At 40.0% G+C, this 27634-nt stretch overlaps 1 protein-coding gene and 1 long non-coding RNA gene across 8 annotated transcripts in view; one reads left to right on the forward strand and one right to left on the reverse strand.

The window, feature by feature from the left end:
- Positions 1 to 27466, reverse strand: LOC108493117. 4 transcript variants are annotated; one of them, XR_001873355.1, is made up of 4 exons: positions 27014 to 27466; positions 21335 to 21444; positions 7993 to 8096; positions 1 to 109 (listed from the first exon to the last, which is right to left on the reverse strand). It is a non-coding gene; the product is annotated as an uncharacterized LOC108493117 (long non-coding RNA). The 4 variants fall into 4 exon arrangements; XR_001873353.1 differs by having other exon boundaries at positions 7981 to 8096; XR_001873354.1 differs by lacking the exon at positions 1 to 109 and adding an exon at positions 5595 to 5796.
- NTRK2 (neurotrophic receptor tyrosine kinase 2) overlaps positions 1 to 27634 on the forward strand; it is a 200456-nt gene that overhangs the window by 129036 nt on the left and 43786 nt on the right. For 3 of the 4 annotated variants that reach the window (XM_017806106.1, XM_017806105.1, XM_017806107.1), the window contains 3 exons: positions 15126 to 15256; positions 21379 to 21551; positions 25056 to 25290. In XM_017806106.1, the coding sequence (XP_017661595.1) occupies positions 15126 to 15256; positions 21379 to 21551; positions 25056 to 25290 (539 nt within the window). Of the gene's footprint in view, positions 1 to 973; positions 4448 to 15125; positions 15257 to 21378; positions 21552 to 25055; positions 25291 to 27634 lie in introns of those variants that run through there. The other variant, XM_017806108.1, reaches the window with a different exon arrangement.

The raw sequence follows: 27634 nt of genomic DNA on the forward strand, positions 1-27634 counted from the left end.
TACATTTATTATTTTCAAAACCCATTTCCTCAGAGAGGTCAAAAGCTCTTCTCACCACCACAGGGAGGCCATGGGAATTTCGGCATTCTGAAGTACCATAGGTATCCACCTGCATATAAAATGTTAACACCTTTTTTTAGTTTTTCTTTTTAACCATGCTTTGTTTTTGTCATGAATCAAAAGTGGTAGAATCTAATTATTTTTTGATTGGAAGGGCAAACATTGCAGCAGGAAAAAATGTCACATTAAAATCGGATTATTTCCAACTAATCCATTAAAGAAATTCCCCTTATCCCTGATTGCTCTGTGTCACTAGTGTGATGCTATAGTACCATTTTTATACCATGTTTCTGGCAGTTTTCAGTATTATCTATGCAGAAAATAGATTGCAGATCTCTTCCAAAAGCCAAACATTTTTTCCTGCTTGGAAAAGTTGGAGTAAGTTGGAGTAAAGTTGGAGTTTTTTCTCCTTACCTGTATTGATATTTTTCCTTAACAACAGAAGACAATGAAATTGTTTATCTGTACTTTTGTCCATTACTTTAGAGCCCTGAGATCCAAACAAGACCTCTCTGTACAAAGCATTGGGGAACTGCGCATCTGCAAATAACCCCTGCCTGAAGAGCTTTTGGACTATGGCCCCACTCCTGTAACCTGGAGCTACTTGGTTGTCCTGTGGACAGGTTACAGACCTGGGGCTTCACACATGGGGTGAAGAATGGGGGAAGGATGCTTGGTTGTCCTGTCTGTATGAGCAGGGAGTCTTGGGAATTAAATCCCTTGTCCCAGATCACACAGGAAATCTGTGGCTGACCCTGAGGTGGAAGCCAGATATCCTGTGTGGTACCCTCATCCCCTGGCCCATCCATCCATCCTTGCTCCCCCATGTCATATTGGCCTCCAGCGCAGAAACTTCTAACCGAGGAATTTTCCATTGAGTTCTGCTGCTGATGAGTTTCTTTCTCACCAATAGGTGGAAACTGACAGCCCGGTTTCTCAGGTGACACAAGGAACGGTTCTGCCATCCCAAATGAGGCAGGAAAAACATCACGCAGAACAAGGAATTTTCCATAAGAAACTGTACCATAGCAACTGAAAAAGACGTTGAAGCACATTATACTTTCTCATCTTGTTGCAACCTGTGCTTTGATGCAACAGGACATCAGAAAAGTGAAGACTTGGGTTTTTTGTTTTTTCTTTTCCTCACTTATTTCTTTGGCCAGGAGAGTGATTGCTTTAACTGCTGCTGGTTGATCATAATGAATTTATTGCAAAATTGTGTAACCTTTCCACATCCGTCTTCAAAGTCTGCCAGAGCCTAAGTTCTGGCATGCATTGTTATGCTATAGCTGGGGAGGGTGAGGGGACTACATCTGCGAACTTCCATAAGAGATCACAAGCTTCTGAAATTGTAGGTTAACTAACTAAATAGGATGCAGAAATATTTGCAACAGGCTGACAGCTGTGCAATATGTGGCATTAAAATAAAGTTGAGTCACTAAGAAGTAGTGATATAGAAGCTAGCAAAAGTTTCTGTCTTTTTTTCTAAATATATCCCAAATATGATTGTCTACTCTAACAGAAAGAAAATCACTATGCAGAGACAAGTGGCTTGAGTCATTGGTTTGGATATGGACAAAGTCTTGCTATATTAGGCATAGTCTTTATTTAAAATGTTGCATAAAATCTTTAAGTGAAGTCTTTGCGGGGCAGATGTTTGTCTTGTTCTTGATCAACTGTAAAAGGCTATTCAGAATGAAGAAATCTAAATTAACAGGACCTAAAATGTTTAAGTGAGAAAATGGGGAAATCTGATTAGCAGTACTAATCAACTGAGGTCTGGAGATTCCTCTTCTTTTCAACCGGAGCAGTTTAGTCATCTTCCTTTTCCTTTTTTTTTTTTTCAGAGTTCATGCTGTACCCTGCCCATATTTTATTTCTTCACTGTGTTCCTTCTCAGTAAGCTCCACAGTGTGGATCATCCTCTCTGCATATATATATATCTGCAGATATGAGTTACTAGGTGGAGAGTTGCAGCATGTAGCAAGCACTTTTTCTGTGTATGTACTGTCTTTTTGTTCAAACTCACAACCTGTCCAATATCTGAGGTATTTCTGAGGCAAGATGTCCCTTTTTTCTGTGAGACTTCTTGTTTCAGGTTCTCCTCAGTGTCAGTGACAAGTCTGTCACTGCTTTGGGAAAGTTATATCAGAATCCTGCAGAGCTGGACTTGAACTAAAAGCACTGTACTGGAGCAGGAGTTGTCATAGCTAACTGTGACTGTCTTTAACTAGGGCTTCCAGCAAGGTCTACAGGTGAAAGCACAGTACTTTTTGTACATTAGCAGGGATAATACAGGTTTTCAAACCACTTGCTCCTAGCTACTGTCCTAGCTTTCAACTTGGTTAATTATGGGCAAAAAACCTTTTAAAATAGTATCAAGAAGAAATTTTTCCTGATGATGTTTCTCAGATGCTTAGCTAGAATAGCCCTCATTAGGATGCAATTTTCCACTTTCTTTAGTTTCCACATCAACTGGCATTTCGAATACCTACTTGCCACAATATGAAGGCAAGTGATTCCAGTATCTCCTGTTCAGAAATCTTTTTTTATTTACATCTATGAAGGTGTGGAAAGGGAGCTACTGCAAGTAGTTTTGAAGTGTTCGTTGTGGTATGTTAATCCCTGTGAGCCTGTTTATTTTTGTGCAGGATAGTACATAAAATACTATAAACTAGCAACATACAGAGTGGAATAACCAAAGAATAAGGGCACTTAGCTAGCAGCAGACCTCATGTTTTCTTTTGTTCATGGCAAGTCTTTTTTCTGTGTATGTCTGTGTTTTAAATTAGGGCATGCTGTGGTTTTCTTAACTGTTTTCTTAGCAGCTTCTCTTTATGACTGTTAATCCAGAAGAACTCCACTCACTTTCCCGGCTCACATTTTGTGAGTGAGGATTACTTTCATGACATACAAGACAACCCTATATTCTTTTTTTGAGTGTGTTATAATATACTTTATGGAGGCCAGAATCTGTAAAATTACAAGGAAATATTTATTGAAGCCAAATCCATATCTGAGGAGTTTCCACTTGAGCATTTGAAATTAAGAAAGTGATGGCAGCAAGGAGTTTGTGCCATTGTTTTCAAAATATACCAAATAAGAAGCTTGGCAAATACGTCACTCTGCACCTTATAGCTTTGTGACACTGTTCAAATAGAAAGTAATTAATATTTTAAAAAATCCCCACCACTATTATGGAATGCTAGATATGCATTTCTAGCCTTATTTTCTAGGTAGGGGAAACAATCAGAAAGGGATTCACTTGCCAGAAGCTCATAATTGTTTGCCAAAGGGCTGATGACAAATACCTTTTCGTCTATGTGTGCGTGTCTAGGTTTCAGAAGCAAACGATGTTGCCTCTGTGTAGTTTGTAAGGAAAAATGCAAGTATCAGTAGTGGTTGTTTTTGCAGTTAGAGCTTGTTATATTCTTGGAACATGTGGCTGAATTACAGTTCTCTTACTGAAGAAAATGTTACAAGGGAAGAATAAATGTGACAAGCAATGGTGAAAACAACACACTAACCTATAAGTTAGTTGACAGTTTTACGTGGGAAAACACTGGAAAGACTACCCAACAAGTACTGACATTGTTTATAAACAATTGTTACTTTCTGACCCTTCCTCTTCTATTTAAAATTCTGACCAGAAGGACAGGCTAGAAATAGAGTCCGGGAAACTGCTTGAGGGCCATTTTGTGGATGTTGGACTATCAAAAGGCAAATTATCCCTCCAGTTTCGCAACAGACTTCAGACAGGTCTCTCCTAAAAGCAGGTCTGTGCGTGCCCTCCTGCTGGTGGTGGTCTTGCAGGGGACAGTAATTAATAAACACTGCTTGTAAAGTGGTCTGTTAATGTACCATGGTAACGTCTTGTCTGTAGGGTTAATAATAATGCTTTGTGTATCTCTGTTTTTTAGCTAAGTGCAGACTGGGTGCGTACCAAAGGACAACACCCATTTCCTTAGCTGCAACTGTCAGTTCCAGCAACTTGCGGCAAAAATCTAGCTGTTCCACTAGTAACAATAAAAATTATGGCAATTTTTAATATTTCCGTTACTGATAAGCACACCAGGAAGTTGCCATTCAGTTCAACAAATGTAGCAGCTGTTTGTGTTGGTTACTGCTGCTCAAAATGTTTCCCAAGTACATCATTATGTAGGCATGGTGTTTATTGCTCTGGGAGAGAACTTGAACTTCAGAAGGAAGGGGAGAAAAACCCTACATTTTGTCTATCTTAGTTCTGTGGAGACTACAGTTGCTGTAAATATCATGGTGTACAGTAGATGGAACAAAACAGTTCTGGTTTTTAAGAGCAATAGTCATAGAGATGGTTGGTGAGAAAAGAACTTTTCTGCTCCATGCATTTTTGGTGTCTTGCAGAGACTGCCAGAATTACATTTGCATTCATTTCAGTCTGCAACAAGTACTGAAGAGTATTCAACTGAAAGTACTTCCCAAATATGAGGAGCACAGGGGAGAAAGAGAACTATGTTTTATAGTGACAGCTATTAAGCTTTTACAGAATATCATATATATGTACTAGCTATCAACATAAAATTAACTGGTACTAATTGGTCAGAGCTGACAGCTCAATCTGCTTGTGAGTGTAATACTCTTCTTTAGGACACATTCATTATACTGACATCGTATGTCAGATTCTGAATAAAGTTCATTCAGCCATTTCTGCCGTTCTTGTTTGCCCTGGTATGTATATGTGCTGCCATCAGCAAGAGTTTATGTCTCAGCAAAGACTGGGTCTGTGTGCTTTGAGAAATACGTGTCTCAGTTATCTGCCCAGTGGCCACTTCTCCAGCAACAGCGGGACTGTGGGAGGGCATCCTTTGATTGAATCATGCCTGGTGTTTTCTTCATTCTTGGAAACTGACTGGAACAAAATGTTCAAAGCTCTTTCTTCCTCTCTTTCCTCTTTTTTTTTCCCCTCTCTCTTTTTGTTTTTCAGTTCCATGCCTCAAAAGGCTGTAACTGGGTTCATTATTGTGTGATAAATCAGCAGTAAACTTCTATGCATTTTGCTTCATTTGGGCAGCTCCTGTTCTTTAGTGACAGCTGCTTGGCTCAGCAGACTGTAATTATCAAGTCAAAACCAAGATGCTTTTAGGTAGTGAAAACATATTGGCAGAGTCTGAACTTGTCCTAAACTTCGTCATGGGTCACAGCTTTTAAAGATACCATTTGTTGTTGTTTTGTCACTGTTGGTACAGGGGGTTTGACAGTTATCACACTGGACCATGTGGGAAGCTGTTATCCTAAAGGAGTACAGGTCTTTCTTTTTCATTAGATGCCGATATACTGTGTAGTTAACTTTTGATTAATGTATCTGTGTTCATTCTTTTTCTCTAAAATAAAGTTTTATTGATATGTGGGAGGGGATTTATTGGGATTTTACAAATAAGCCTTTATTTAAACAATATCTGAAGGAAGCTTTGCCCAGAAACAGATGTATGGGTTTGTTGTCCATGGTGGAACCAAGGCACTCTCTGATGCTACTTTAAACGTACCTCCATTTGACAGACCGGCTACATCTGTGACTGATGCCTCACTGCCCATGGCCATGGAAACGTACAGGCATGGCATTGGCTCTGGTCTGCTAAAGGCCAAGGGGCCCTGGGCTGCGTGTCGTGTAGACCAGTTGCAAGGGGCTATACATAGTGGAGACTTCTGCTCCCTCACCAAACTTGTTTTGGCAAAGAAAACGTATTCCTCTTCATTTGTCTGAAATGTAGAGAAACATAATTTCAGCTGACAGATAACACAATCCAGAGCTCAAGTGAGTGGAAGGAGATTTCTCATATTCTTTGCTAGATGTGTTAGCTTTCCTGTTATGTGAAAATAACATGCAAATCCAAGAGAGGAGAAGAGAAAATACATGACTTTCTTTTGCAAGAGAAATTACCTGTAAAGTCCTCCTGTTCCCATTGACAAGTCACAGGTTTTCTTTTCTCTATATATTATGAGGCTGGGTTTTCCATCAGGACACTTAGAATAGGCACTCATCTTGCTGCTATTTAAAAAGCATTTAAAGTGTTCTCAAATCTGGCTGGGCTGTAGTTTAGTGTAATTTAGAGAGCAGTTCCAAGTAGGAGCACCATTGTTTGCATAAGCAAATCTCAATGCAAGGAGCATGGCACAGTCTCATTTGCATCCTTCCCTGGGATTTGGGGGGGTTGTCAGACCTTGAAAAATGATGAGAAGTCACCCAGACTGTAAAAACCTCATGACCTTTACACATGGAATAATTTGTGTTGTATAAACATACACTTTATGGTATTAGTACTTTGGAGGACAGAAGAACCAGGATACCAGAGGAGGTAATGTGTGGTCTGTAGTAAGCAGATTTTTTCAAGCTTGAAAAGATAAGCACGTGTTATGTTAATGTGGAAACAGAGAAAGATTTTTTTTTTTCCCAGTGCATTTGCAACAAGACAAAACAAAAGCCATCTTTACTTTGCAATTTTTGAGGATCCTAAAAAAGCCTCACCATGTTCAGTCTTGCAAACCCTTCATGACTTCATTTGGTTGACCTATAAGTAAGAACTTGCAAGTCTTCTATTTGAAGCTAGTACAATATAATAATCTTTTGACTGCGTTGTGGCTGGCGTAGAGGTATCTGTCACAGCCCAGGGATAAAGATGAATTTTCTGGGTATGCCTTGCACTCGTGTGCTGCCAATTACATCATAACATTGGAATTCTGAAACAGTAGCAGAGGCCAACGGGGAAATGCCCAATAGGGACATAAGGCTCTGTATATGGCATGCCCTAGCAGAAAGGTGTGCCGACCTGTCAGTGGAACAAAAGCAGAACAAGTGCCTCACCATGGAAGAAGGCTGAAATGCTGAAGGAGAGCAAGTCTGTAAAAGGGAGTAGCCGCTTTTTCAGGTTCGTTCATCTTTTATAATGTTTTGGTCATCTCTCCTGTCACATGGGGCTGTGGGACAGTATAATTGTTAGTGCTAACCTCTTCTGTGTTCCCAGAAGACAGAGGGCAAACTGAGGTTCTTTCCTTGTCAGTGCATAGGAAGACTTGAGACTTGTTTTCTCTTTTGTCTGGTGATTTTGTTTTTCAGTGAATAATGTGGGAATCCAATCAAAGGGTGAGGAAAGTTTCATATTTTGTTTGTTTGCAATGTCCAGTGCCTTTATGTGTCATTTTTGGGTCCTCCTCAGACACAGACAAACCCAAAACTTTTCTCTGTGTTTATAGTCCACTTATGGCAAAACTCAGGGAAGGAGGTGGTACACACAGAATCATAAGAGCAAATAACCATGTAGCAGCAAAGCCTTAACTGTATGCAGTTAAGGAAGCGGGCAGAGACTTAACCTTCTGCTTAGGAGTTTACCTCAGTTGGCCCAAAGAAAGCAAACTATAAGGTAAAAAATGCATAAGATTCAGCTTTCCTCACAGAAAGCCACATAGTGTACTGCAGCCTGATAGAACTGTAAAGGAAAAAAAATATTAGGAAAAGGGTAAATAATATGCTCAGAAGTGATCTATAAAAGACTGAGTTCTGTCATGTTCATGTGATGTTTTCTCTAATGTTCCCTTTTCTTTCTATGCATAATTAGCTGCAACAGGGCAGACCTAGCCATCTAGCATGGCTGATCAGATGCTATGCTATCTTTCAGTAAAATAGCTCATCAAAAGGTAAAGACTGGATATGTGCTTAAGTTTTATATAAGGGGATAAAATTTGGGACTGTGAGCCAAGAGTATGGTTTATTCCTTCACAGGCTTGTAAGCTCCATTTACTTTTCATGTTTCTTTTTGAAAGGCCACCAGTAAAAAGCTTCCTCATGTTGAGGTACAACATTATTTCCTTTTCCTTTTAAAATAAGAAGACAAAAAGCAAAGCAGAGAAAAGTACATCAAAACCAGAGCAATCTCCTTTGAATTTCACCTTTATACCCACTTCCACCAGGCTTGAATATGACTCAGTCTCTGAATGTAAGTTTCTTTTAGGTCCTACTTCTCAGACTGGTGTCCTGGGATGCTTGTACTGGGCTGTGTGTATTTCTGAAAACAGAGATAGAAAAGAGTTAATATTTTGAAGACAGCATTTTTATTAGCCCTTCCCCCTCTGCAAGTGTCTATTATATGAGACATGCTACATGGTACTCCCCCATCCTTTGCCGAGTACTTCTGTTTCTATAGCAAAGATCTCTAAAGGTTAGTATCATGCAGTTCATCATCTGAATTAAGAGAAGGGTGTTGATGGTGAGATCATAGTCTCCATGGAAGATGGGCCAGATTTGCCGCTGTAAAATAATACCAGCAGAGGTTTTATACAATAGCCTTTAAGTTGTACAATCATTAATCGTTTGGAAGAAGTGCATTGAGATTAGCATTTACAAATTAAGTGCATACATATCTGCAAAGGCAGTGTTTTGCCAAAATTCAAATACAGTTTTCTGCTTAAAGCAGATTTAATATACTGTGCTGAAAACCTTTTAGGAGGCTGGAAGCAGCATAGAAAGAGAAATGCAGGGTGATTAATACCTGCAACATATTCTGAAAATAGAGGGCCAAATCTAGCTTTCAGTTATTCTGATATATTCCAATTGTTTTAACATGTAAAAGATCATTTTTAGGTTGCTAAGGCTTGAAGGCCTTGTGTATCTTAGTTTTAGTATGCAAGGACAAACTTATGTATGGGTAAACTGTCAATTAATTATTATTTTTTTTCCCAAAGGGTGAATTTAGCTCATAAGGCTCATGCATTTAAAACAATGATAGCATTTTTATTGTAATTTATTCTTAAGTAATGTTTATTTGTGTGTAAGGGTCTAACCAAGTATGGCCTTATGTCAAGCTGAGAGAATGTTGGCCAAATAAACCAAATCAATTACAGTAAAAAAAAGAGTAAAATCAAAGACCTCACCAGAAATCAATTATTAACCCCAAAAGATAGCAAACACTTGAGTTTCAGCCAAGTGAGAAGCGCCATGCAAGCTATAGCAAAATGAGTTTACAACAGGTAAGAGCTATGGTGTTCCTGCTGCTGGGGGCAGTTGGGAGAGGGATGGGCATCTTTCAAGGACCTGCAGCACTGTGTTACATAAGGAAGCCTAATTCTAACCCAGAAAGACAGAAATTCTGGGGTTTAAAGTATAGATCCTGTGAGGATTTAAGTTGTAAAAGAAGCAACTGAAAGGTTAAGCTGCAGCAATCACAGATTTATTTGATTTTTCATCAGATGTATCTCCAGGCAAGTAAGTGCCTGGGAATTATGCCATTCCTGTGATAATCAGTGGTTTGCCTTGCATAAATGCCTTCAGTTCTTCCTGGAAGATCACTTCCTATTTAATTTGACCATTAAATATCTCCTTAAGGTCCACTTAGACTCTGATGCCTATGAAAACCCTGACAAATCACTGATGGCCGCTCAAGGATAACTGTTTTACAACTGCTGAATTAAACTGGGTTTTTTTTCAAAGAAGCAAAAAATCAAAATGCTTCAGAAGCTGTATTTGCACAGGTAATGTGGCAAGGACCAAGTGCCTTTCTGGCCTCATTCTGGATCCTCCATACTCAGTTTTCTATAGCCTGTACCAGGACCTTTCATTTAGAGTAGAGTACCTGGGGAGCACGTGTAAACATGCTGTTTATTTGTTTGTGCCTACAACGTCTGGGCACCAGTCTTGCATGAGCATTTGTTGCTGCTATATGGTAAAAATTAAACAGCAATAGCACTACACAAAAATATATATAGAATAATAAGTAATGAATGTTGTATGTGATAAATACTTCAAATAATCAGAAATATGCAACTGAGCTGGCCTACTTCTGGACCCAGGCAAGGCTGACAAGTTAAAAGGTTATAAAAGGTTACCAAAAAAAAAAAAGGCATTGTTATTGACTTTTATTGCCATGTTAGAGAGTAGATACTTCAACGTGCCAAAATTTCTATTCTGGCAATAGCTTGTAGAAACTGTAGAGGTGCTGCTAGTGCATAACCAGATGGCCATCAGTCTAGACTTGCTCTCTGCTCTTCACAGTGATTTTGTATCCTTCTGCTATGGGACTCCATCAGAAATTCCACCCTCCCTTTTATGTGGATGAGAAATGCTGTACAAATTTGGAATACTATCTAAACAATCACTTGGCCATTTACATGTTTTTTCTAGCAAGATCTTAGAAATATTTGAGTCTTCACAATTGCAATAGAAATAGTGGGAAAAGAAATTAAGAAACCTGCAAAATGTCTTTCTAAGGCACCTCATGTCACATCACAAACTGAGTCTTTTCTATGACTGCTTTTTTCTTATGCAACTGTGAGTATGTTTATAATATTAGCCTGCCTGTTTGCTTGGCATCTTGAAGGTCTTCATTCTCTTCTCAGAGTCCCGACACAACAAATTTCATCAGGACTGTTCCACATGTATACTGCTAGCAAAATTTTGGACAGTATTCTCAAAAGCAGACTCAAGAGATGATTTAAGTGGGCATGCAACACAACAGGATTTTCTAGTGTTGGTAGTTCAATGAGTGGTGATGGTGGAGCCTGTCTGCTGTGGCTCTTAGCGTCCGTCAAGCAGTGAGACTGTGTTTCAGCCTCCCCCTAAATCTTCTCTGCTGTTCTCATGAGGCATGTGAGAACACATTTGAGACTTACAGCACTTATGGTGTTGTAATTGGGTGAGGTGTTCTAGATGAGACACTGTCATGCATACCACATAACTGTGTAATTTTTGTGCTCTTTAGGAAACCCAGCCTTAAAAGGACTGGCATAATATATGGATGTGCAGAGATACAAGGAGCTGATTTTATGTTTTTATCACAACTCTGTCGAGAGAGAAAGACACAAAGAATGTGCCTTCCAGTTAGGAAAAACAACTGGAAACAACTTATTTTAAAAGGTTGTTGAAAATATTCCAGAGAAAAGTCATGAAAACAACTGGAGAGGATGTTTTCCTGGGAGGAGGGACTTCTGTCTCTTTGCCTCTCCAAGAAGAGTAAGAAGAGTGTTGATTATGTGTGTTTAATACCGGATCTTAAAAGGCTGCTAAACTATGAGAGAAAGTCTCCTGGAGCCCAAGGGAGGTGCAAGCCAGACAAGTTAATGATTAAGAGACAAAGAAAAAGGCATGCATTTTTATTAGCAATGAAAATGATTACACATTAAAACAAGTGGATAGTTCAGACTTTCAAATCAAGACTGGCACAGTCACTTTCTGGAGGCAGTCTTCTGGTAAGCACAAGTCATTTAGCTCAGTACTATGCTCTGCGCAGTGTAGAAGGTCAGCTTAGGTAGTGTAATGGTCACATATGGGGGTAAAATGTTAAGACCTATTGTTTGTGACCAAGGGGAAACACTTTTACTCTGTCACATTGAATTTTTTAATTATGGGCAGAAAGTTTTTAATAATTTATATGCTAAGTATCCTGCTGTCCATGGCTGGATTTAGTCAATCCAACTCAGTGATTTCAATGTGGTGAGGTGATCCTGAGTTGCCTGTTCTGCTGGGACCCATTCCAGAAAGTGGTGTGACCCTCTCTGTTCACCCTCATCATCAAAGATAGGTTACCTGGGGAGTGCAGTCTTGTGCCTGCAGATATGTTTTGCAGGATAAGGCTGATGCATCATTTTCAGTGTGACATGATGTTTCCTAGCGAGTGAAATACCTAGAAGTCCAACTCTCTTGGTGGGATGTCTCTGTGACCTTGAAATGAGAAGAGAGACTTTTTCTGCAGTGTGCTCCTTATTGCCTTCTGATTCCCTGCATTCATCCATGGGAGCTGCCTGCTTCTAAACGTACAGCTGTGTGGTTATTATTTAACACCACAGCCTCTTTTCAGCATTTACCCTTCTTTAATTTGTTGTCTTGCTTCATATTCTATATTTCATTTCTCTCTGAAGTGTTTCAAGTCAGCTTTTAGCTTAATGGAACATATTTTTTGCAGTAATCAGTCAAGATTTTAAACCAGAGATGATATACCCCTAAAAGTATGAATAGCAGGTCAAGTGCAATTTCCATTTAGAATCAAAAGGAGGAAAATATATAGCTGCCATTTGAATGTTTGTCTGTGTTTGCCTATGAGACAATGTCGTGAGATGACTTCTTTGTTTATTCCACCTCTTTGGCCAAATTCTGCTTTGTTTCTTCAGTGTAAATCCAGGATAATCTCTTGAATGTCAGCAGAGAGAATTTGCTTTATCCTGACACTAACTGAAATCAGATTTTGACCTGAATTTTCCAGTGCATCTGCTGCTGCAATATCCTCCTACTGAAGATGGTTTCATTATGGCTGGGGCCCTGAGTTTGCTAAATAGATCTTTTCCTTAGCTCATATAACCATCACATCTTATGTGTTTGATTTACTTACATTGTTCTTACATTTAATCTCTGCCCATTTAGTCATATTTACTGTCATTTTTATTTGTTTAGTTACACAATGCAGCTCAAAAAGGTTACAGAGGTGGATAGAGCGTAACAAGTTAAAATGCATTCTGTGCAGACCTCTTCTGCACCTTTCTGTGTCTCAGTTTTGACAGTTTGGTTTACAGGGGGGATTGTTCAGTCAAATGCTTGGCTTATATAAAAGTATTTAACAACAACCGCAAGTGTACTGCAGAGAAGTATTTATATATTTTTTATTTATTTTTACTCTATTGTCCTTCAGGAGCTTTACAAAACCCCCCTTTGTACTGCTAGGGCCAACACTTGGGTAGGATGGGCTCAAAATGGAGAGGACCCACACAAAATTCAGACTCAGTTCATCACTGAGTCTTTGACAGCTGTGGAGAGAACCAAGTGAAAAACTGCCTTTACTGGAATTTTCCTACTGATGCCAGTAGGACAGGTTCTCAGCCCCGTAACCTGTCTCTAGCATTTGTGTACTTTTTAAGATGGTAATACTGGTAACATTGAACTGAACTTTTCTTTCTGGGAAAGGAAGAGAGGCATTCTTCTGGCACTACTGGTAAAGCAGAGGGTAAGAGAATTCACCAAGAGACAGGGTTGGATGACAAGTTTTTCAGGGGATAGGAACTAGCCCTCGTTTAATAGCAATTATATTTAAAGCACAGGTCACAAGGTATGCCACACTCCAGAGCTCAGGTGGCATGCCAGGGCAGCAGTTCTGCCTCTGCCGGTCTGTGTTGTGACCAGTATTAGTAAAGGCAACAGATACTGGTTAACTTCTGTCTGTGGGGAAAAAAGGTGTGTTTTGGTTCAGACCTATCTTATGCTGACTGCATTTTTGGCTTTATTTGCAAAGCCAGTACTGAGGAGGAAGTGAACATAGAAAACGATTCCCGATGACTGCAGGGGAGCTGCTAGGGTAGCTGGCCAAACAAAGCATGCCCATATAAATGCATCTCCACAACAAGACTTAAGCTTATGCTAGACCAGAGTTTGACAAAAGTGAAAAACATAAGTATCATGAAGTCTTATTCCATGTGTACCTGGCTATTAATGAGACGTGCCCTCTTCCAGAAGACTTGGGATTGGAGGAGGAGGCTGGCAATGCTCCACCCTGCAGCCACCAGCTGCAGGGACAGCAGTGAGCCCTGGTGAGTCTGGTGTGCTGCAGGGAGAATCCAGCTTTCCTCATGCTATACACAGGCTATGGAGGGCCTGCTTACACGCTGATGAGAGGTTTCTGGCAGGTGCCAGCTGGGTCTGGTGGAGATCTGCTCCTTGGGTGTGCTGCCCGCCTGACAGACCCCTGATGGATTTCTCACTTTTCGAGCTTACTCCAGCACCAGGTTTCCCTCGTGTGCAAGCATGTGAATACAAAGTGTATTTACATGCAGTGCTCTGGTTTTACGTTTCTGTAGGCTTAGGGTGTGGGATGCACATATTTTTCTCTTGTAGGCTGTGGTCCTTTTCTCCAAATGCTGGTGATAGGAACAGGGATAGGCCATTTCTCCCCACTGTTGTTACCACCAGCACTCCATTTTCCATCTTTTAGACATGGAGGTAAGGTGGTTTTTGTACAGGTGATCACCCACTTTGGAACAGATTTGTGGCCAAATATGGCAACAGCAGTTGGTCTGCATCTGCATAGATCCTAAATTATTGGCAGGGTTCAGTCCTGCAGTTAAGCAGCCAAGGTAAGATTCAAACCCTAGCAGAAGCCAGCTTGATGCCTGTGCACCCCAATTTAATTCACTGTGTCAAGGATTTAAGTTGCAAATGGGCCTTTTCCAGGCAGGGGTTAATTTCAGTGTTTGCAAAGGCAGCTAAGTGCACTGAGGTTAAATTCATCAGTAGATTCTGTCTGTTTTGTACAGATTCAGCAACACAAGCTGTCCATCCAATTGGCAGCTAAACCGCTTTACTGAGCTTGAACATTGCAAACTGATAATGTATTGTACAAAATTTAGTACAGTCTCTTAAATATTAAAGGTTTTAATGGAAGCTTTTGCTGAAAGGAGAATGTAAAATAATTTGAAAAGCTTGAGGATGTCAATGAAGTTTCTGTCCACTGTGTGGACTAAAACCTTTGCCCATCTTTTCTTTTACTTCAGAGTAATACTGTACATCATGTTCGCGAGAATAAAATTTATCTTATTGTAACTATATATAGCTCTGAGAAGGAAAGCAGTTGAACAAGTGGTAAGTAAACCAGAGTATTAAGTTGCATTTAGTTAAAAGAGGGCACATTTGGTTTTCTTGGATTAGCTTAATTTTAAAACTTTTTGGCTTTGGACGAGAGTTCTGTTATTGTTAAAGGCACAAAATTAGAAGAGGTGTGAGAAAGGTTTGCTTTATTTTCTGATTAATTTTCTTAATTTTTTTAAAAAAGCAGCGTTGGCTCCTATGTGTTGCTCTGCAGCAGTCTTCGTAACATGATGATAACTGGCTCTGAATTCCACGTCTTCTTATCCAGCAAATGTGCTACCCTCCAACTGTAAATATATAAGCTCAGTCTTTTTGCACAAAGCACTAATAAATGGCACATGGGGATTTTGATTCTTTCCACAGTACGCATCCTACTTTGCAGGCAAGCTTGTCTCCATGTGGCTGTAAGCACGGACTCTGTCTCATCCTGGCCTTGCCACTCCTTTCTAACCTCCATTTTGTCTTCTCTTCACAGTTGTGCATCACATCAAGCGCCACAATATTGTTCTTAAAAGAGAACTGGGAGAAGGAGCCTTTGGGAAAGTGTTTCTGGCAGAATGCTACAACCTGTGTCCTGAGCAGAGCAAGATCTTGGTGGCAGTGAAGGTAAAAGAATCTAGGGTTTCCATTACTAATTCATGGTTGCAACTAATGCTATTTTATTTGTAATTTATCATCTTTGCCTATTCCATAATACAGCGTAACTGTTCTGATATGTGTGGAAAAGTTCACAAGGCTGATTGAGTGTTAAGAGAATGCGGTATTTGATCTAGTTGTGGATTATAAAATGAGATCTGAATCTTATAAGAAAAAAGAGGAAAACAGATTGTGTCACAAGGGGGCAAAATCTTTTATGATCTATCTAGAGTACAATTAGTGAAAAATAATGTCTAGGTCATTAAAAATACAAGTGACATATGTGTTACATGTCTAAAAAAGTAATCTATTACTAGCTAAGTGAATAGGTTATGTGTATAATTTCTAGGCAAAGAATGCCTTTCTTTTTCAGGACTATGACATTCTTCAAGTCAACAACTGAAATTATCTGAGGGTAATTGTCATTAATATAGCTGCCAGGAATATTAAAACAAACTTGTGAATAGTATTGTCATGTACTGTTAAACACTGGCAGTATGGAAATCCAAAAGTCATCATATGTCAGACCTGGAGGAGTGATTCTTGATTATATACAGCTCCAATCAATGATCCTGAAATAAAGTCCAAAGGATGAGGAAAATGCATGAAAACATGTTTGGAGTTTCAATTATAGAGACAACTTTTACATTTCTGAGGGGCGGGGAAAGATTTGTCTGATTCTCCTAAAAGGCAAAGAGCACCTGCTATGTTGGGAATCTACCAAGGATTAAAAAGATTTCAAGATTGATCTCAGAGCTTGGAGACCAAGCCTGCTTCACTGCACCAAGTCTTTTCATCCCCCTAAAATTCAAGAGCTCAGTTGGCTGTTGATTTCAGCTCAGGATGTAGCTAGAAAACAATATTGGTGAAATTACTCTCTCAAAATTTGCAAAGTTTCCCTGGAAACAAACTCTTATCTCCATCTGTAGTGTTCTGCCAAAAACTGAACAAGGTGTCCAGCATTTGAAGTATCTCATTAAATGCAGGTGGAATAGATGTTTGGAATTTGAGCTGTGCCTAGGGGAAAATAATTTTATCTGACCAGTCACAGTTAGGCAACCATGTGTACATGGATGAAACCATATAGTAAAAGAAACGGAGTAGATCATATTTTTGAATTTGGTAACAAGAAGCAGAGTTTTGGACCTGACAGTGAGAGAACATGAAAGGAGGATAGACCTGTAGAGTGCTCAATCAAAAATAACACATTTTTGGGTTTGCCAAGGTTACAGTCTTTATGATACTTGGGAGTCGTTCGGTCATGTTGACTCGTGAGAAAAAATTAAGCCCTGAAGGGAGATAGTATAGACATAGGGAGAAAGCAAGAGATAAGAGATGACAAAACTAGATCTGAATTAATTTTCTATTGTATTTTGGTGAAACTACAGTGGAAATTGCCTTTTCTCTATCACTTTAGGGAACTCCTTGATAGCAAAATAAAAATACTTCTATTTACTTGCTCTGTTTCAAAGTCCTGACCAAATGGAGCCTAGCACTTCTGCTATTCAATGCTGCACTGCACTTCCTCTCTGCGTAGTTCAAAAGGAAAAGCATTCAGCCTTTAGAGGTAGAGATGTCTCCATGGATTTAGATGAGAAATTTGTCAGTTTTCTGGACAAGTTGCCATACCTTCTTCTTTTTTTTTTTCTTTTTTTTTTACCAAATCCACTCTTCGTAGTGTCCTTAATAAACATCTTGCGGGCAGCTGTGAGAAGAATTATCTCTGGGGACAGGTTATGCCCATTTTATGTTTCTACCATTGGCTCTTAAAGACGTGACTCTGGCTGCTGTTAAAGAGCAAATTTTTTGGAGAACCGAGCCACTGGATTGATCGTTATGTAAGAGGGGTTAATTGCCTAACACTTCTCTCTTTTCCTGTGGTACCAACATAGATCACAAGTATCCTTCAGTCACAGTGGAGGTCAAGGGATAGGACCTAACTGGAGTGCAGACAACTATCCAGAGGACTGTGTTTGGACCCTACTGCTGAGCACAGGATTTGGCAGTGTCTTAGTTTTAGTCTTAGAGGAGCAGACTTTGATGCCAGCAGCAACAGCAGCTCCTCCTGACACACAGCAAGGGCTTTAGAGAGCTTTAGCCCATGGGCAAAGCCAGAACACATCCATCACCATGACGTAGATTTGGTGAGACCAGTGGAATATGTACTTGGTGAGGAGTAAGAGCTAGTGCCAAGGGAATTTCAGCAGCAAGGAGACACAGTCTCACCTGCACAATGTCCCTCAGGATGCTGGTGGTCCCTGGCAGCTGCCTATGCCTGCCAGTTGCTGGACAACTGTAAGGTTCATGCCTGGCTCTGAGCATCCCTCCTTATAACTCAACATGTTTGCTTCTTCTTTACAGCCAGCTGGTATCCAAAATGCTGACATGCTGCAGCAAATTATTTAGGAGCTAAGAGGCCCAGAAAACTCTGGGAAGATAAAAAAAGATCAGGCTTAGCATAAACAACACAAAGAGCTTGAGCTTTTGCTCCTTGGGAGAGGAGAAAGACAATTTGGTTAAATTAGTTTTGATTAGTTTAGTCTTTTGAGGGCAGCACAGAATGTTTAGAAATGCTTGCTATGGGACAAACCCTGTGAGCATGGGCATTGTACTAGCTTTCCCTCACGTGAGTTGCCACATAGTTTCAGCACACTATTTGCTGTAGGCACTTTTAGAGAACAGAAGGTGGAGGAAGGAAAAGTTACTCTTTCCTTGAGAGGCATTTTGCTGTGCCACTGTGGTTGTTCAGGCCTGGCTCAGTGCTGTCTCCTCATAGGATTGGATCCCCAGGCATAATCTCGCACTAGTTTAGCCTGTCCAGAGCTGGAAGTGAGGCGGACTGACAAGGCACAGGTTAGCAGCTGCCTCTTGCTGCCTTGGGAGGTTGGAAGGGGATTCACCCTGTTCTGCTCAAGGATAGAGCTCAGCTAGCAGACTGCTATGTGCATGAGATCAAGAACATTTCCATGGCACCCGCACAGGAAAACCAAAGGTTTCCAAATCTTTGGATCTTCATTTCCAAGAAGATGGAAAACCACCCCTTCATTTCTTGAGAACACATACCACTCAGCTTGGTATGGTGTTGAGGAGCAGTAGCAATGGTTTCATAGGGGAAGGCTGGAACAGTATAAAGGTCATATGTCATGAGAATTTCGATACCAAGTCCTGCTGATGTTGGTGACAACCATATCCTCCTCTTCTTGCTCTGACTTGCCCATGAATGCAGCTTTGTGGTGTCAGCGTGGGGTAAGGAGCTGGCAATTCACACTCACTACAGAGCACAAGTCTGCACAGACCAGATGAACAAGGACTATGTAGAGGAGACTAAGCAAGACTAAGACAGTGGTCCAACTGTCACAATGATGAACTCGGCAGATGTGGAGCTTCTGTGAGAGCCGGGAGCTCCCTCTGTTGCCCAAGGAAGCCTATCCCTCTTCCTTAATGCTGGCTTGAGTGGCTGGAAAGTACATGTGGTTGAATCTCAGATCCTACTTGGGAACACCTCGTGTCGACTGGTGAGAGTGCTTTGTATGCAGAGCTTTGGCGTAGTTGACAGTAATGATAATAGTAATTAATATGTCTTTTTCTCTTTCAGTGCTCTTACGGTTTTATTTTGGTTTTATTTTTTTGTCTTGTGCTGAGATCAAGTTAAATGCATTAGTCAGTGTCATTTCTAAGTAAATTCTACATACTTATAATTTTTTTCACCTTCCAGTCTCCTCTTTGCCTGACTGTGCCAGCTCTCTCTCATGCATTGCGTCTATTCTGTGCACTGCATGAAATAACAAAAAGGAGATTTTTGCAATGGTGGGTGATAAATACTGCATGAGTTTTACCTGAATTTTAGACCTTTCTGCATTTTGCTGTTTGACAGAAAATGCAAAATTGCCATGGCAACTGCTCTGTCATACGATAATTTTGCAGTTTCTGTGAGATAAAAAGCGTCTTCTCAAATATGCAATATGTCATCCTCACAGGGCATAGCTGTCAGCATTTTTACTGTCCTTCCAGGGAAAGAGCCCACTGGAAAGAGGATCAGCCTCTGTTTCTCCCTGTCAGTTTTTTTCCAGGTTGCTTTTATTTAAAAATTGGTTTTATATGAATTGTTTTTCTAATTCTGTTGAGAGGAATTACAGTCCAATCACTTTATACATTAAACTACCAGAGGAAACTCAAATGACCATAGAATTATTCCCCGTGGTTTCATTACATATAATGTAGACTGGACTGTGGGTTGGTGCCTGTATCATGTTAAAGCCGCATCCCAGAGCTTGGAAATGTCTTCACTCAGTTCAGACGTGATTGTATGTAGACCATAGTGGGCAGCAAATTTGATATACATGATATAGCTGTGTATACTGACTTATCGTGCCTAGTGAAGCCTTGACGATGCAATAACCTTGTTGTATCATTATTGGTAAAACTTACGGAAGAAGGATTCTGGGCCTGAAGGCATTTAAGATTCAAGTCCATCCCTCAGGGAAGGGACAGCTGTGGCATAAGTGATTTCTCTTGCCTCTAGAATCCACAGAGCCTGAAATCTACAGGGAAAAGCCCATGAACTTGGAAGACAGCTATCTAATCTGCCCTGCTCCTTGTTCCCCCATCTGAATCTTGTTGTGGTAGCTTTTCATTTTCAAGACCTGGGGTTGCAGTTTCACAAGTAAAGCAAGTGTTTTTTAATGACAGTCATCTACTAGTCTGTACGTTGCACATGCATACATATAATATTAGAAAAATGGGCAGAATTGTCCCTATGGAACAAAAATTTTGAACAAACCATGACTACTGTAGCTGAAAATTCAGTTTGTTGGTAGAATGATTGCACAGTATCAGTTTGTTCTGTGTATCTTCTGAGGAATGTGGTTGATCCCTTGCTCTGTATATTAATTCAGGATGGAAAACAGAGTGACTAGATGGCCAGGAAAAAGCATCTTTAGCTAAAACTTTGCAACTACTTTTCTGTCTTGTCTTCTATTGTGTTAAGCCTAGGTATTGTTAAAATCCAGATGTAGAGAGCACAGACAGCAGTTTCTGTGAAGAATAACTTGTGAACATTGGCAACTTGCCATCTTTCCTTTGCAGTTTTAAAAATATTGTTTGAACTATTATAGTGCAACCACTATACCACTTGAATATAGAGTCTATTAGTGGTTTATTGCCAATTATAATTATTCCTCATTTAACTGGTGTCGGAACTCCCTTTTTTTTGGTGCATGAAAGTGTTGCTTTGCTCATGAACTGTAGTTCTTAAGAAGAAATCTGAAACAGCCTGTGTTTGACAGTTTAATTAGTATTATTTCATTATACAACATTTAAGCCTCCTATTTGATCCAGTGTTGATATATTTCTTTCAAAATTAAAATGTGCACGAATTTAGAGCTATATATATAAAAAGGGGTAAAAAAAGTGACACTCCAGAATTCTGATCTGCATCTGCCTTCCTCTCTGCCTATCACTTCAAGAGTGATCCTGCATTACTTATGCCTAATTTTAGGCATGTGAATAGATTTACAGAACTTCAAAGGAGTTTCTGGCTCAGGTTTTAAGTTCCGATCCAGGGACATAAGCTTTTGTAAATCTACCTAATGTGTGGCACACCATAGGGACTAACAGCAACAACGACGTTAATAATACATAAAGAATACATCTATGTTACCACTAAGTATTTTAAACAAGCAGAGTTTTATTTTAAGGAACTAACAAGAAAGGTAAATGCAAACAGGATACTAGGTGTTCCATAAGTTAAATGCTAAAGCATACAAACCAGTGTATGAGTATATTTTTGGATGAGATCAGTTTATTTGCTCTGTGTTTGGAAAACACTTGCCACAGCAAGAGCATGAGTATTCCTACATCCTCTTACAAGAAAAAATGTTGTTTAGGATAACGTGGCAGGGGAATGAAAACTGTACTGCCATTTTTTAATTGCACTTAAGGATCACATCTGCATTTCTAAAAGAGGTATTAAGAAAATACTTACTTCATCCTCTGTGCTGTAGAATGTCGGTGTCTTACCCTTACAGTGCTGTCCTACATGTTCCCTACCTTCTGTGAACATCTGTCCTTTACATTTTCATTTTCTCCATCAGACACTGAAGGATGCCAGCGACAATGCCCGCAAGGACTTCCACCGTGAGGCAGAGCTGCTCACTAACCTGCAGCATGAGCACATTGTCAAGTTTTATGGCGTCTGTGTTGAGGGTGATCCGCTCATCATGGTCTTTGAATATATGAAGCATGGAGATCTTAACAAATTCCTCAGGTAAACCCATGAACATATATTGTGCTGCTGAGCCAAAAGTGGGCAGAGAAGGTAGGTGTTACTGGTACTTAATGTCAAATTAACTACTACCACTGGCAAATACTGACATCTAGGAGTACAAACTGTGTGACTCTCATCTTCTGTACTGGGATGTGGGGCTCTGTCTCTTTGCCTGTTTGGAAGTACCATTAAGTCAAGCCTTATGCTTTTTACCAAACAAATGTGAACCAAAGAAATATTGTTTCCAATATATTTCAGTGTATTCTGAAATGTTTGGTTATAAATCCTACAGTAGGAATCATTTTCTTGCAGGCTTTCTGATAGCACTTGGAAGATCCCACTCAACATCTATCACTATCTGTAGGCGTCTAAGAGCTTTTGAGGTCTAAACCCTTTTCTCTTCCCTCTTCTCAGTGTTTTGGAAAGACTACCATAAGTCTACAGCAAAAAAAATGTGAGCCATGGAAGCTTCTGTGAATTGGAAAATGCTGCATCTTGGGGTCTGGATTAGGGCTTTATTTCATAAAACTGTTCAGGAATGTGCATCAGAAATTGAAATTTGACAGTAAAGCAGTCATAAATAAATAAATGGTACCTAAGATTCACAACAATAGGTAACTTATGAACCCGGAAGTTGTGAACAGAGGCTTCATATATATGCTATTTCCACTAGCCTGCACTCATTAACATAAAAATAAGCAGTTAAGGCATAGCTTTTGCTACTATATTAAAAGTATAAGGGACTGTTGTTTCAGCGCCTTCTATGTCATTTTCATCAAAATATATCATTTCATCATATCAAAAGACATTTCAACATACAGAGGTCTCTCCTGCTGAAGATAACTAGAAGTTACCACCACTTTGGAAAGATATCTGTAACAAAGCTGTAGAACAATCAAACCTGATGTCCCTTTAAGTGTGTTCATGTTTTCTGTCTGGTTGAAATGACTAGTGATTACTAGTGTCACCATATATGCACTTTTGGTAGCCTATGTGAAACGAGTTTGCTGTCTTTCTGATCACTTGAACAAATAGCCACATCATAAAAACCAGTGACAACAACTAGCATGCTCCCTTATTGGCAGGGCTGACAAGTTTGGCCTGGAGACTGGGTTCTGAACTGGGGATGCAGAGCAAAGGCTGCTACTTTTCCCAGACTGATTGTCTCTCCGGCAGAGGAATTAAATATATTTAAGAATTCAGGGCATTTATATTGGCCTGATTGGTCTTCTGCTGTGGATCAGAAGTTTGGGGAAACTGCAATTTCCCTAGATGCCATTCCAGTATGTTTAAAGAACACTGAATTTCCATTAGAAGAAGCCAGATTCTCAGCTGATGAGAAATAATTTCTTATTTCATAAGAAATACTTAAGCTTTGATTCTTTTTGATTGGCCTTTTCTTACCTTTTAACTCTGATTTTGAATTATTGTACAGAAAAGTAGTTCAGCAGACAGTATATTTCCTACATAAAGTGATTATGCTGGGACAAGCTGTTAAACCTCTGCTCCAGTTTGTCCTTCCTCTCATATTTGCTGCAGCTTGTGCTGCAGACCACAGGTTTGTAGCAAAGCAGGCTAAAAGAGCCTGTATTTCTTACCCTGCAGCGCCGCCAAAGGCTGTTGGGGAAAAATTGATCCAAAAGTTTAACCCAAATGAGCCTGGCTGTCTGCATGCAGCCAAAGGCTGTGTAGGTCTAGGACTAAAGCCTCAAAGTCATGCCTGCCCAGTGCTTGTTCTGACTAGTGGAGTCTGTTGTCGTTGCAGAGAATATCTCTGTCAATGTTCCTGGCTGTTGTAGACACTGAGGATCACCTCATTTATGACCAGCACCAAGAGAACAAGCAAAGTGGATGGAGCATTAGGAATAATCTAAAAGTTTCATTAGACACAGACCATGTTCTCATGAAGGCTAGCAAAATGTGTTGAGTTCTCTAATTTAGCTACTCAGAGTTTCATGTCTGAGAACAGTTATTAAAAAATCCATGCATGATAAAGGTACAATGTGTTTCAGTAGGAATTTGCCTGTGAGTTTTAGTTGGAGATTTCTTATCCTCCCATTTATTCCCCTCTACCAACCACACCAGGTGAATGGCTGCATGTACATACCCTGTGGCAGAGAACTGGCTTTGCCTGGTACCAGATGCAGTCCCAGCAGTGCTACACACCCTCCATTTTCTTTTGTGTCACTTTTCTCATGAAATTCTTCCTTTGGGGCAATTTTAATATTATGTTTCTGATAGGTAGTGTCAGAACTGATCTCACAGATTCGATTAATTTGCAACTCTTTTCCAAATTCCTGCACCCTTCCCCTAGAGATAAATTAAGGCCTCACCTCTGTTGATTAGGAAGGCAATTCTCTGAAACTCCCCTTTATAGGAGGGAAGGGCTTTGAGAGGAAATAAAAATCAGTTCTAGAGCATTTTTCAAAAGCAAAAGTTGATGAGGGAAAAAGAGAGGTGGTCTCTTAGAAAGAATAGTCTTCAGAAAAGGAATAAAAAAGGCTTCTGAAAACACAGGAAAATTCAATGAAAGGGAAAGGGTATTCAGAATATTATAAGCTGTATCAAGTGAAGAATGATTGCCAGATGATCCTGCTGATTGGATAAGGATTAGCTAGTAATTCTTACTGTAAAATGTTGTGCATATAGTATCTTCAAGATACTAGGATGTACGTGCATTTCAGAGCTAACATAGTTAAGACGGGTGAAGCACATGTGTCCCAGTACTTCGCTGGGCCTTTCTAATGCAAAACTTCTCTGTTTTTGCTGGAGTGCATAGAAGTATTCTCCTTAATCAGTTGATTGTTGCATCTTAGAGACTTGCTACCTTGTATTTCTGAAACTTTTTTTTTTCTGTTTCAAATAATGTGTGTTTTGTGTCCTCATCCTATCCTCAGGAATTCCCACCTCAGATAGGACTCACCCTTGGTGATGAAATAAGCAAAAATTCTTTCCTTCTGTGCATTTGGATAGGAAACTAGAAGTATAAATCTAAGATTGCTGCCCTTGTTTCTCAGAAGGAAGTGAGCTTTTACTTCTTAAAGAAAAGATGGAAGGGGTCAATGTCGTTTCTCCCTCTAGAAATCAAGGCATGCCAGTCATAGGAAAGGTGATGCTATGCATACCACTTCATTGCCTTTCCCTCAATTGTCTTTCACACTTTTAGTGTTACTAAACAGGTGCTTTTGTCAGCCTTTCTCTGGATTACTAGATTGGAACAGGAGAAAGGTGGTGTTTTCTGACAGATGGGTATTATTGTGAACACATGTGCCTTATTTCCTTGAGTAATACATATCTTATTGTGTAAGGCTCTTCACACCACCTATCTTTCCCACAATGAAGGAAACAGCAAATGAAAAAAGTCAAGATACAATTTTTTCCCTATTTCACCAAGGAATTTGTAGCCCTTTTGACTGCATTGTGTGGATTTAAACTCACTAATGCCCTTTACCTCTCCATTTTACAAGTGGCCTGTCAAGTTTATCCACTTGTGTTTTGGTGCAGGGCGCATGGACCAGATGCAGGACTGATGGCAGAAGGCAACCGTCCTGCTGAGCTGACCCAATCCCAGATGCTTCACATTGCCCAGCAGATTGCATCTGGTATGGTTTACCTGGCATCACAGCACTTTGTGCATCGGGATCTTGCTACCCGGAATTGTCTGGTTGGTGAAAACCTACTGGTGAAGATTGGGGATTTTGGGATGTCTAGAGATGTGTACAGCACAGACTACTATCGGGTAAGTGAACTGCTGTAATAGGAAATAACCTAGGTCTTGTTCAGTCTTATTACCACATTGGTGTGACTGATTCTGCTTTTATACTCAACCATCTGTCTGTCAAGTAATTTAGAGGCTGGCATATGGAGAACCTGGTTTTGAGTTAAAAAGTTTTGGTAAATTTGGAGAGTTAGGGTAAGATTGTTATGTCTTGTTTTTTATATATGTTGGGTTTAGATTTTGATAATAACTCACAGAAAGGTCTTTTTCTCTGGGCAAAAATTTTGCATTGGCTTTAGTGAAGAAAAAGCAGCAGACGAAAATGAAGAGTTGGTAATTGAATTTGGTTCAACACTTTGAAGTTATTAAAATATGTTCTTAAATATTGCAAAGACAAATGGAAATTTTGACTTTGGGGAGATTTAGAATGTTTCAGTTAACTAGAGAAAGTGTAAGTACTGGACAACAGCATGACCAGTTATTTTACTCAAAAAGAAACTAGGTGAGAAATTTTTATACACTCAGCACCTGAAAAGCTGTCATTAAGCTTTTCCTGCCTTCAACCAGGGCTTTAGACCTACTTCTTATGGTTGAAAAGTTGTTTTGCAGAGGGTAGGAATAACTGGTTGCGCTTGTTCATTCTTGCTGGTTTTGCTGAATGTGGTTGCCATAAAATGATGTCTGAAGTTTCCAAAGACCTTCTAGAATTGCTGGGATAAACATAACTGTGTGCATTAATTACTGTTGTTGACACTGTCTTGGTGCTATGTGGCAAGTCATGTAGTTGACAGCATTTGTTGTTTGCTATCACATTTGTAATTTCATGATTGGAACTTAAGCTGTCAGGTGTTTGTAGCTTGGGAAAGGCAATCTGTGGCCAAGATGTTAATTTACAAACCCTAGAGTTTATCCTGTAAGATAAACTAACTCATCATCTTTAACCACATGTTATGTATCTGCCTCTCACATGACTTGTTGCCAGTGAATTCCTTAGAGATAAAATAAAGGCCTCTTTCTTAGCCACTCAATTTGGGCTGCTGTGTTAGTAAAGGAGAGTGTCACCTCAGCATCAGTGTTTGTGAGATGTCTGGAAAGAAATTGTCTCTACATCTGGCTGAGGCTGAACAGGGAAGCTACACACAAGAATTATTGATGAATGCTGATTCACTTGACAACTGAGAAGAAAGTCTCCCCTGTTAATGGTCTTTTCTTTCAAAGACAAACCTAGTATTTAGTAAGCATATGATCCAGATTCCTCTTATAAATTGTTATTTTGGAAACTTGGCACTTCGAGTTATTTGATCAATGTAAAACAAGCCTGACTGCACTTTAGAACTTAGAAAAAATATACAGGATGGTAATCAGTGCCTCTGTGTGCAAGGACACCAGTGAACACCAAGGGCCAAGGTTTCTTATTTTGCATCTGATTTTGCATATTGCATTTTTGCAATACTTGTTGGGACTGAAGGCATCTCTGTTCTGTACTTCAGTGTTTACCATGTTAGTTGTTACACTTAAGAATGAATGTGTATGCTGAATAGTGACTGTTGCAAAGATCTTTACAATCAGAGGCAGCATTTTTAAACATATGCACTGCTTATTTTTGGAAAAAAATAGTAACTCCCTGCTACATAAAAACTACCTGCAAAAAGGGATAGAAGCTCAGTAATCGTAGGAGCTTCCAGGAAACAACTGAGGCCTGACTTAGATGCACGATAATGTACTGACTCTGGCATCATCTTACCTGCTCATATACCTCTGGATTTAATCCTTGAGTCTTACACATGAGTATTCAAGCAAATCTTCTACCCAGTGAAACATGGATTTAGAACAAGACCCATGACCTGGAGAAAGCAACAGTTCACCAAAGGAAATTCTGCGTAACCCGGATAGTCCTTCAATACCTCTCAAAAGACCTCATTCAAGGGGTACACTGCATTTTCCACTNTTATACAGAATCACTCTCTTCTTTTCTTCTTCTCTCCATCATCATCACTTACTTTTGAGGTCAAGGAGGGGTTTTGTGTGGTCCACTATGTAACAAAGGAAAAGGAAGTGCGAAGAGGGTGCAATCATGGATGTGAGGGAGGGAACAAGTAAGGGGGGCAGGTGTGGTAGTTTGGCCTAGGCCTTCCTTGGTGACCAGTTTGTAACCAAGGAAGGGTCCAGATTTACCCAGTATTCCCTACGATTTTTACGTAAGCCAGGCTATAAGAAGAAAGGAGGAGAGGCCTTTGCCCTCTTTCCTTCTGGCAGCTTGGAGGTGCAGGTTCCCTGCTGTTGAGTCTGCCGTGTTGGGGAGCGAGGCCTGGTTGGGCCTTGCCGACCTTGGGAGGCGGAGGTTGCCGGCAAGCGTTCCAGAGCG

Source organism: Lepidothrix coronata, unplaced genomic scaffold (assembly GCF_001604755.1).
Source record: "Lepidothrix coronata isolate B3197 unplaced genomic scaffold, Lepidothrix_coronata-1.0 Scaffold14, whole genome shotgun sequence".
NCBI classification, from domain to species: Eukaryota; Metazoa; Chordata; class Aves; order Passeriformes; family Pipridae; genus Lepidothrix; species Lepidothrix coronata.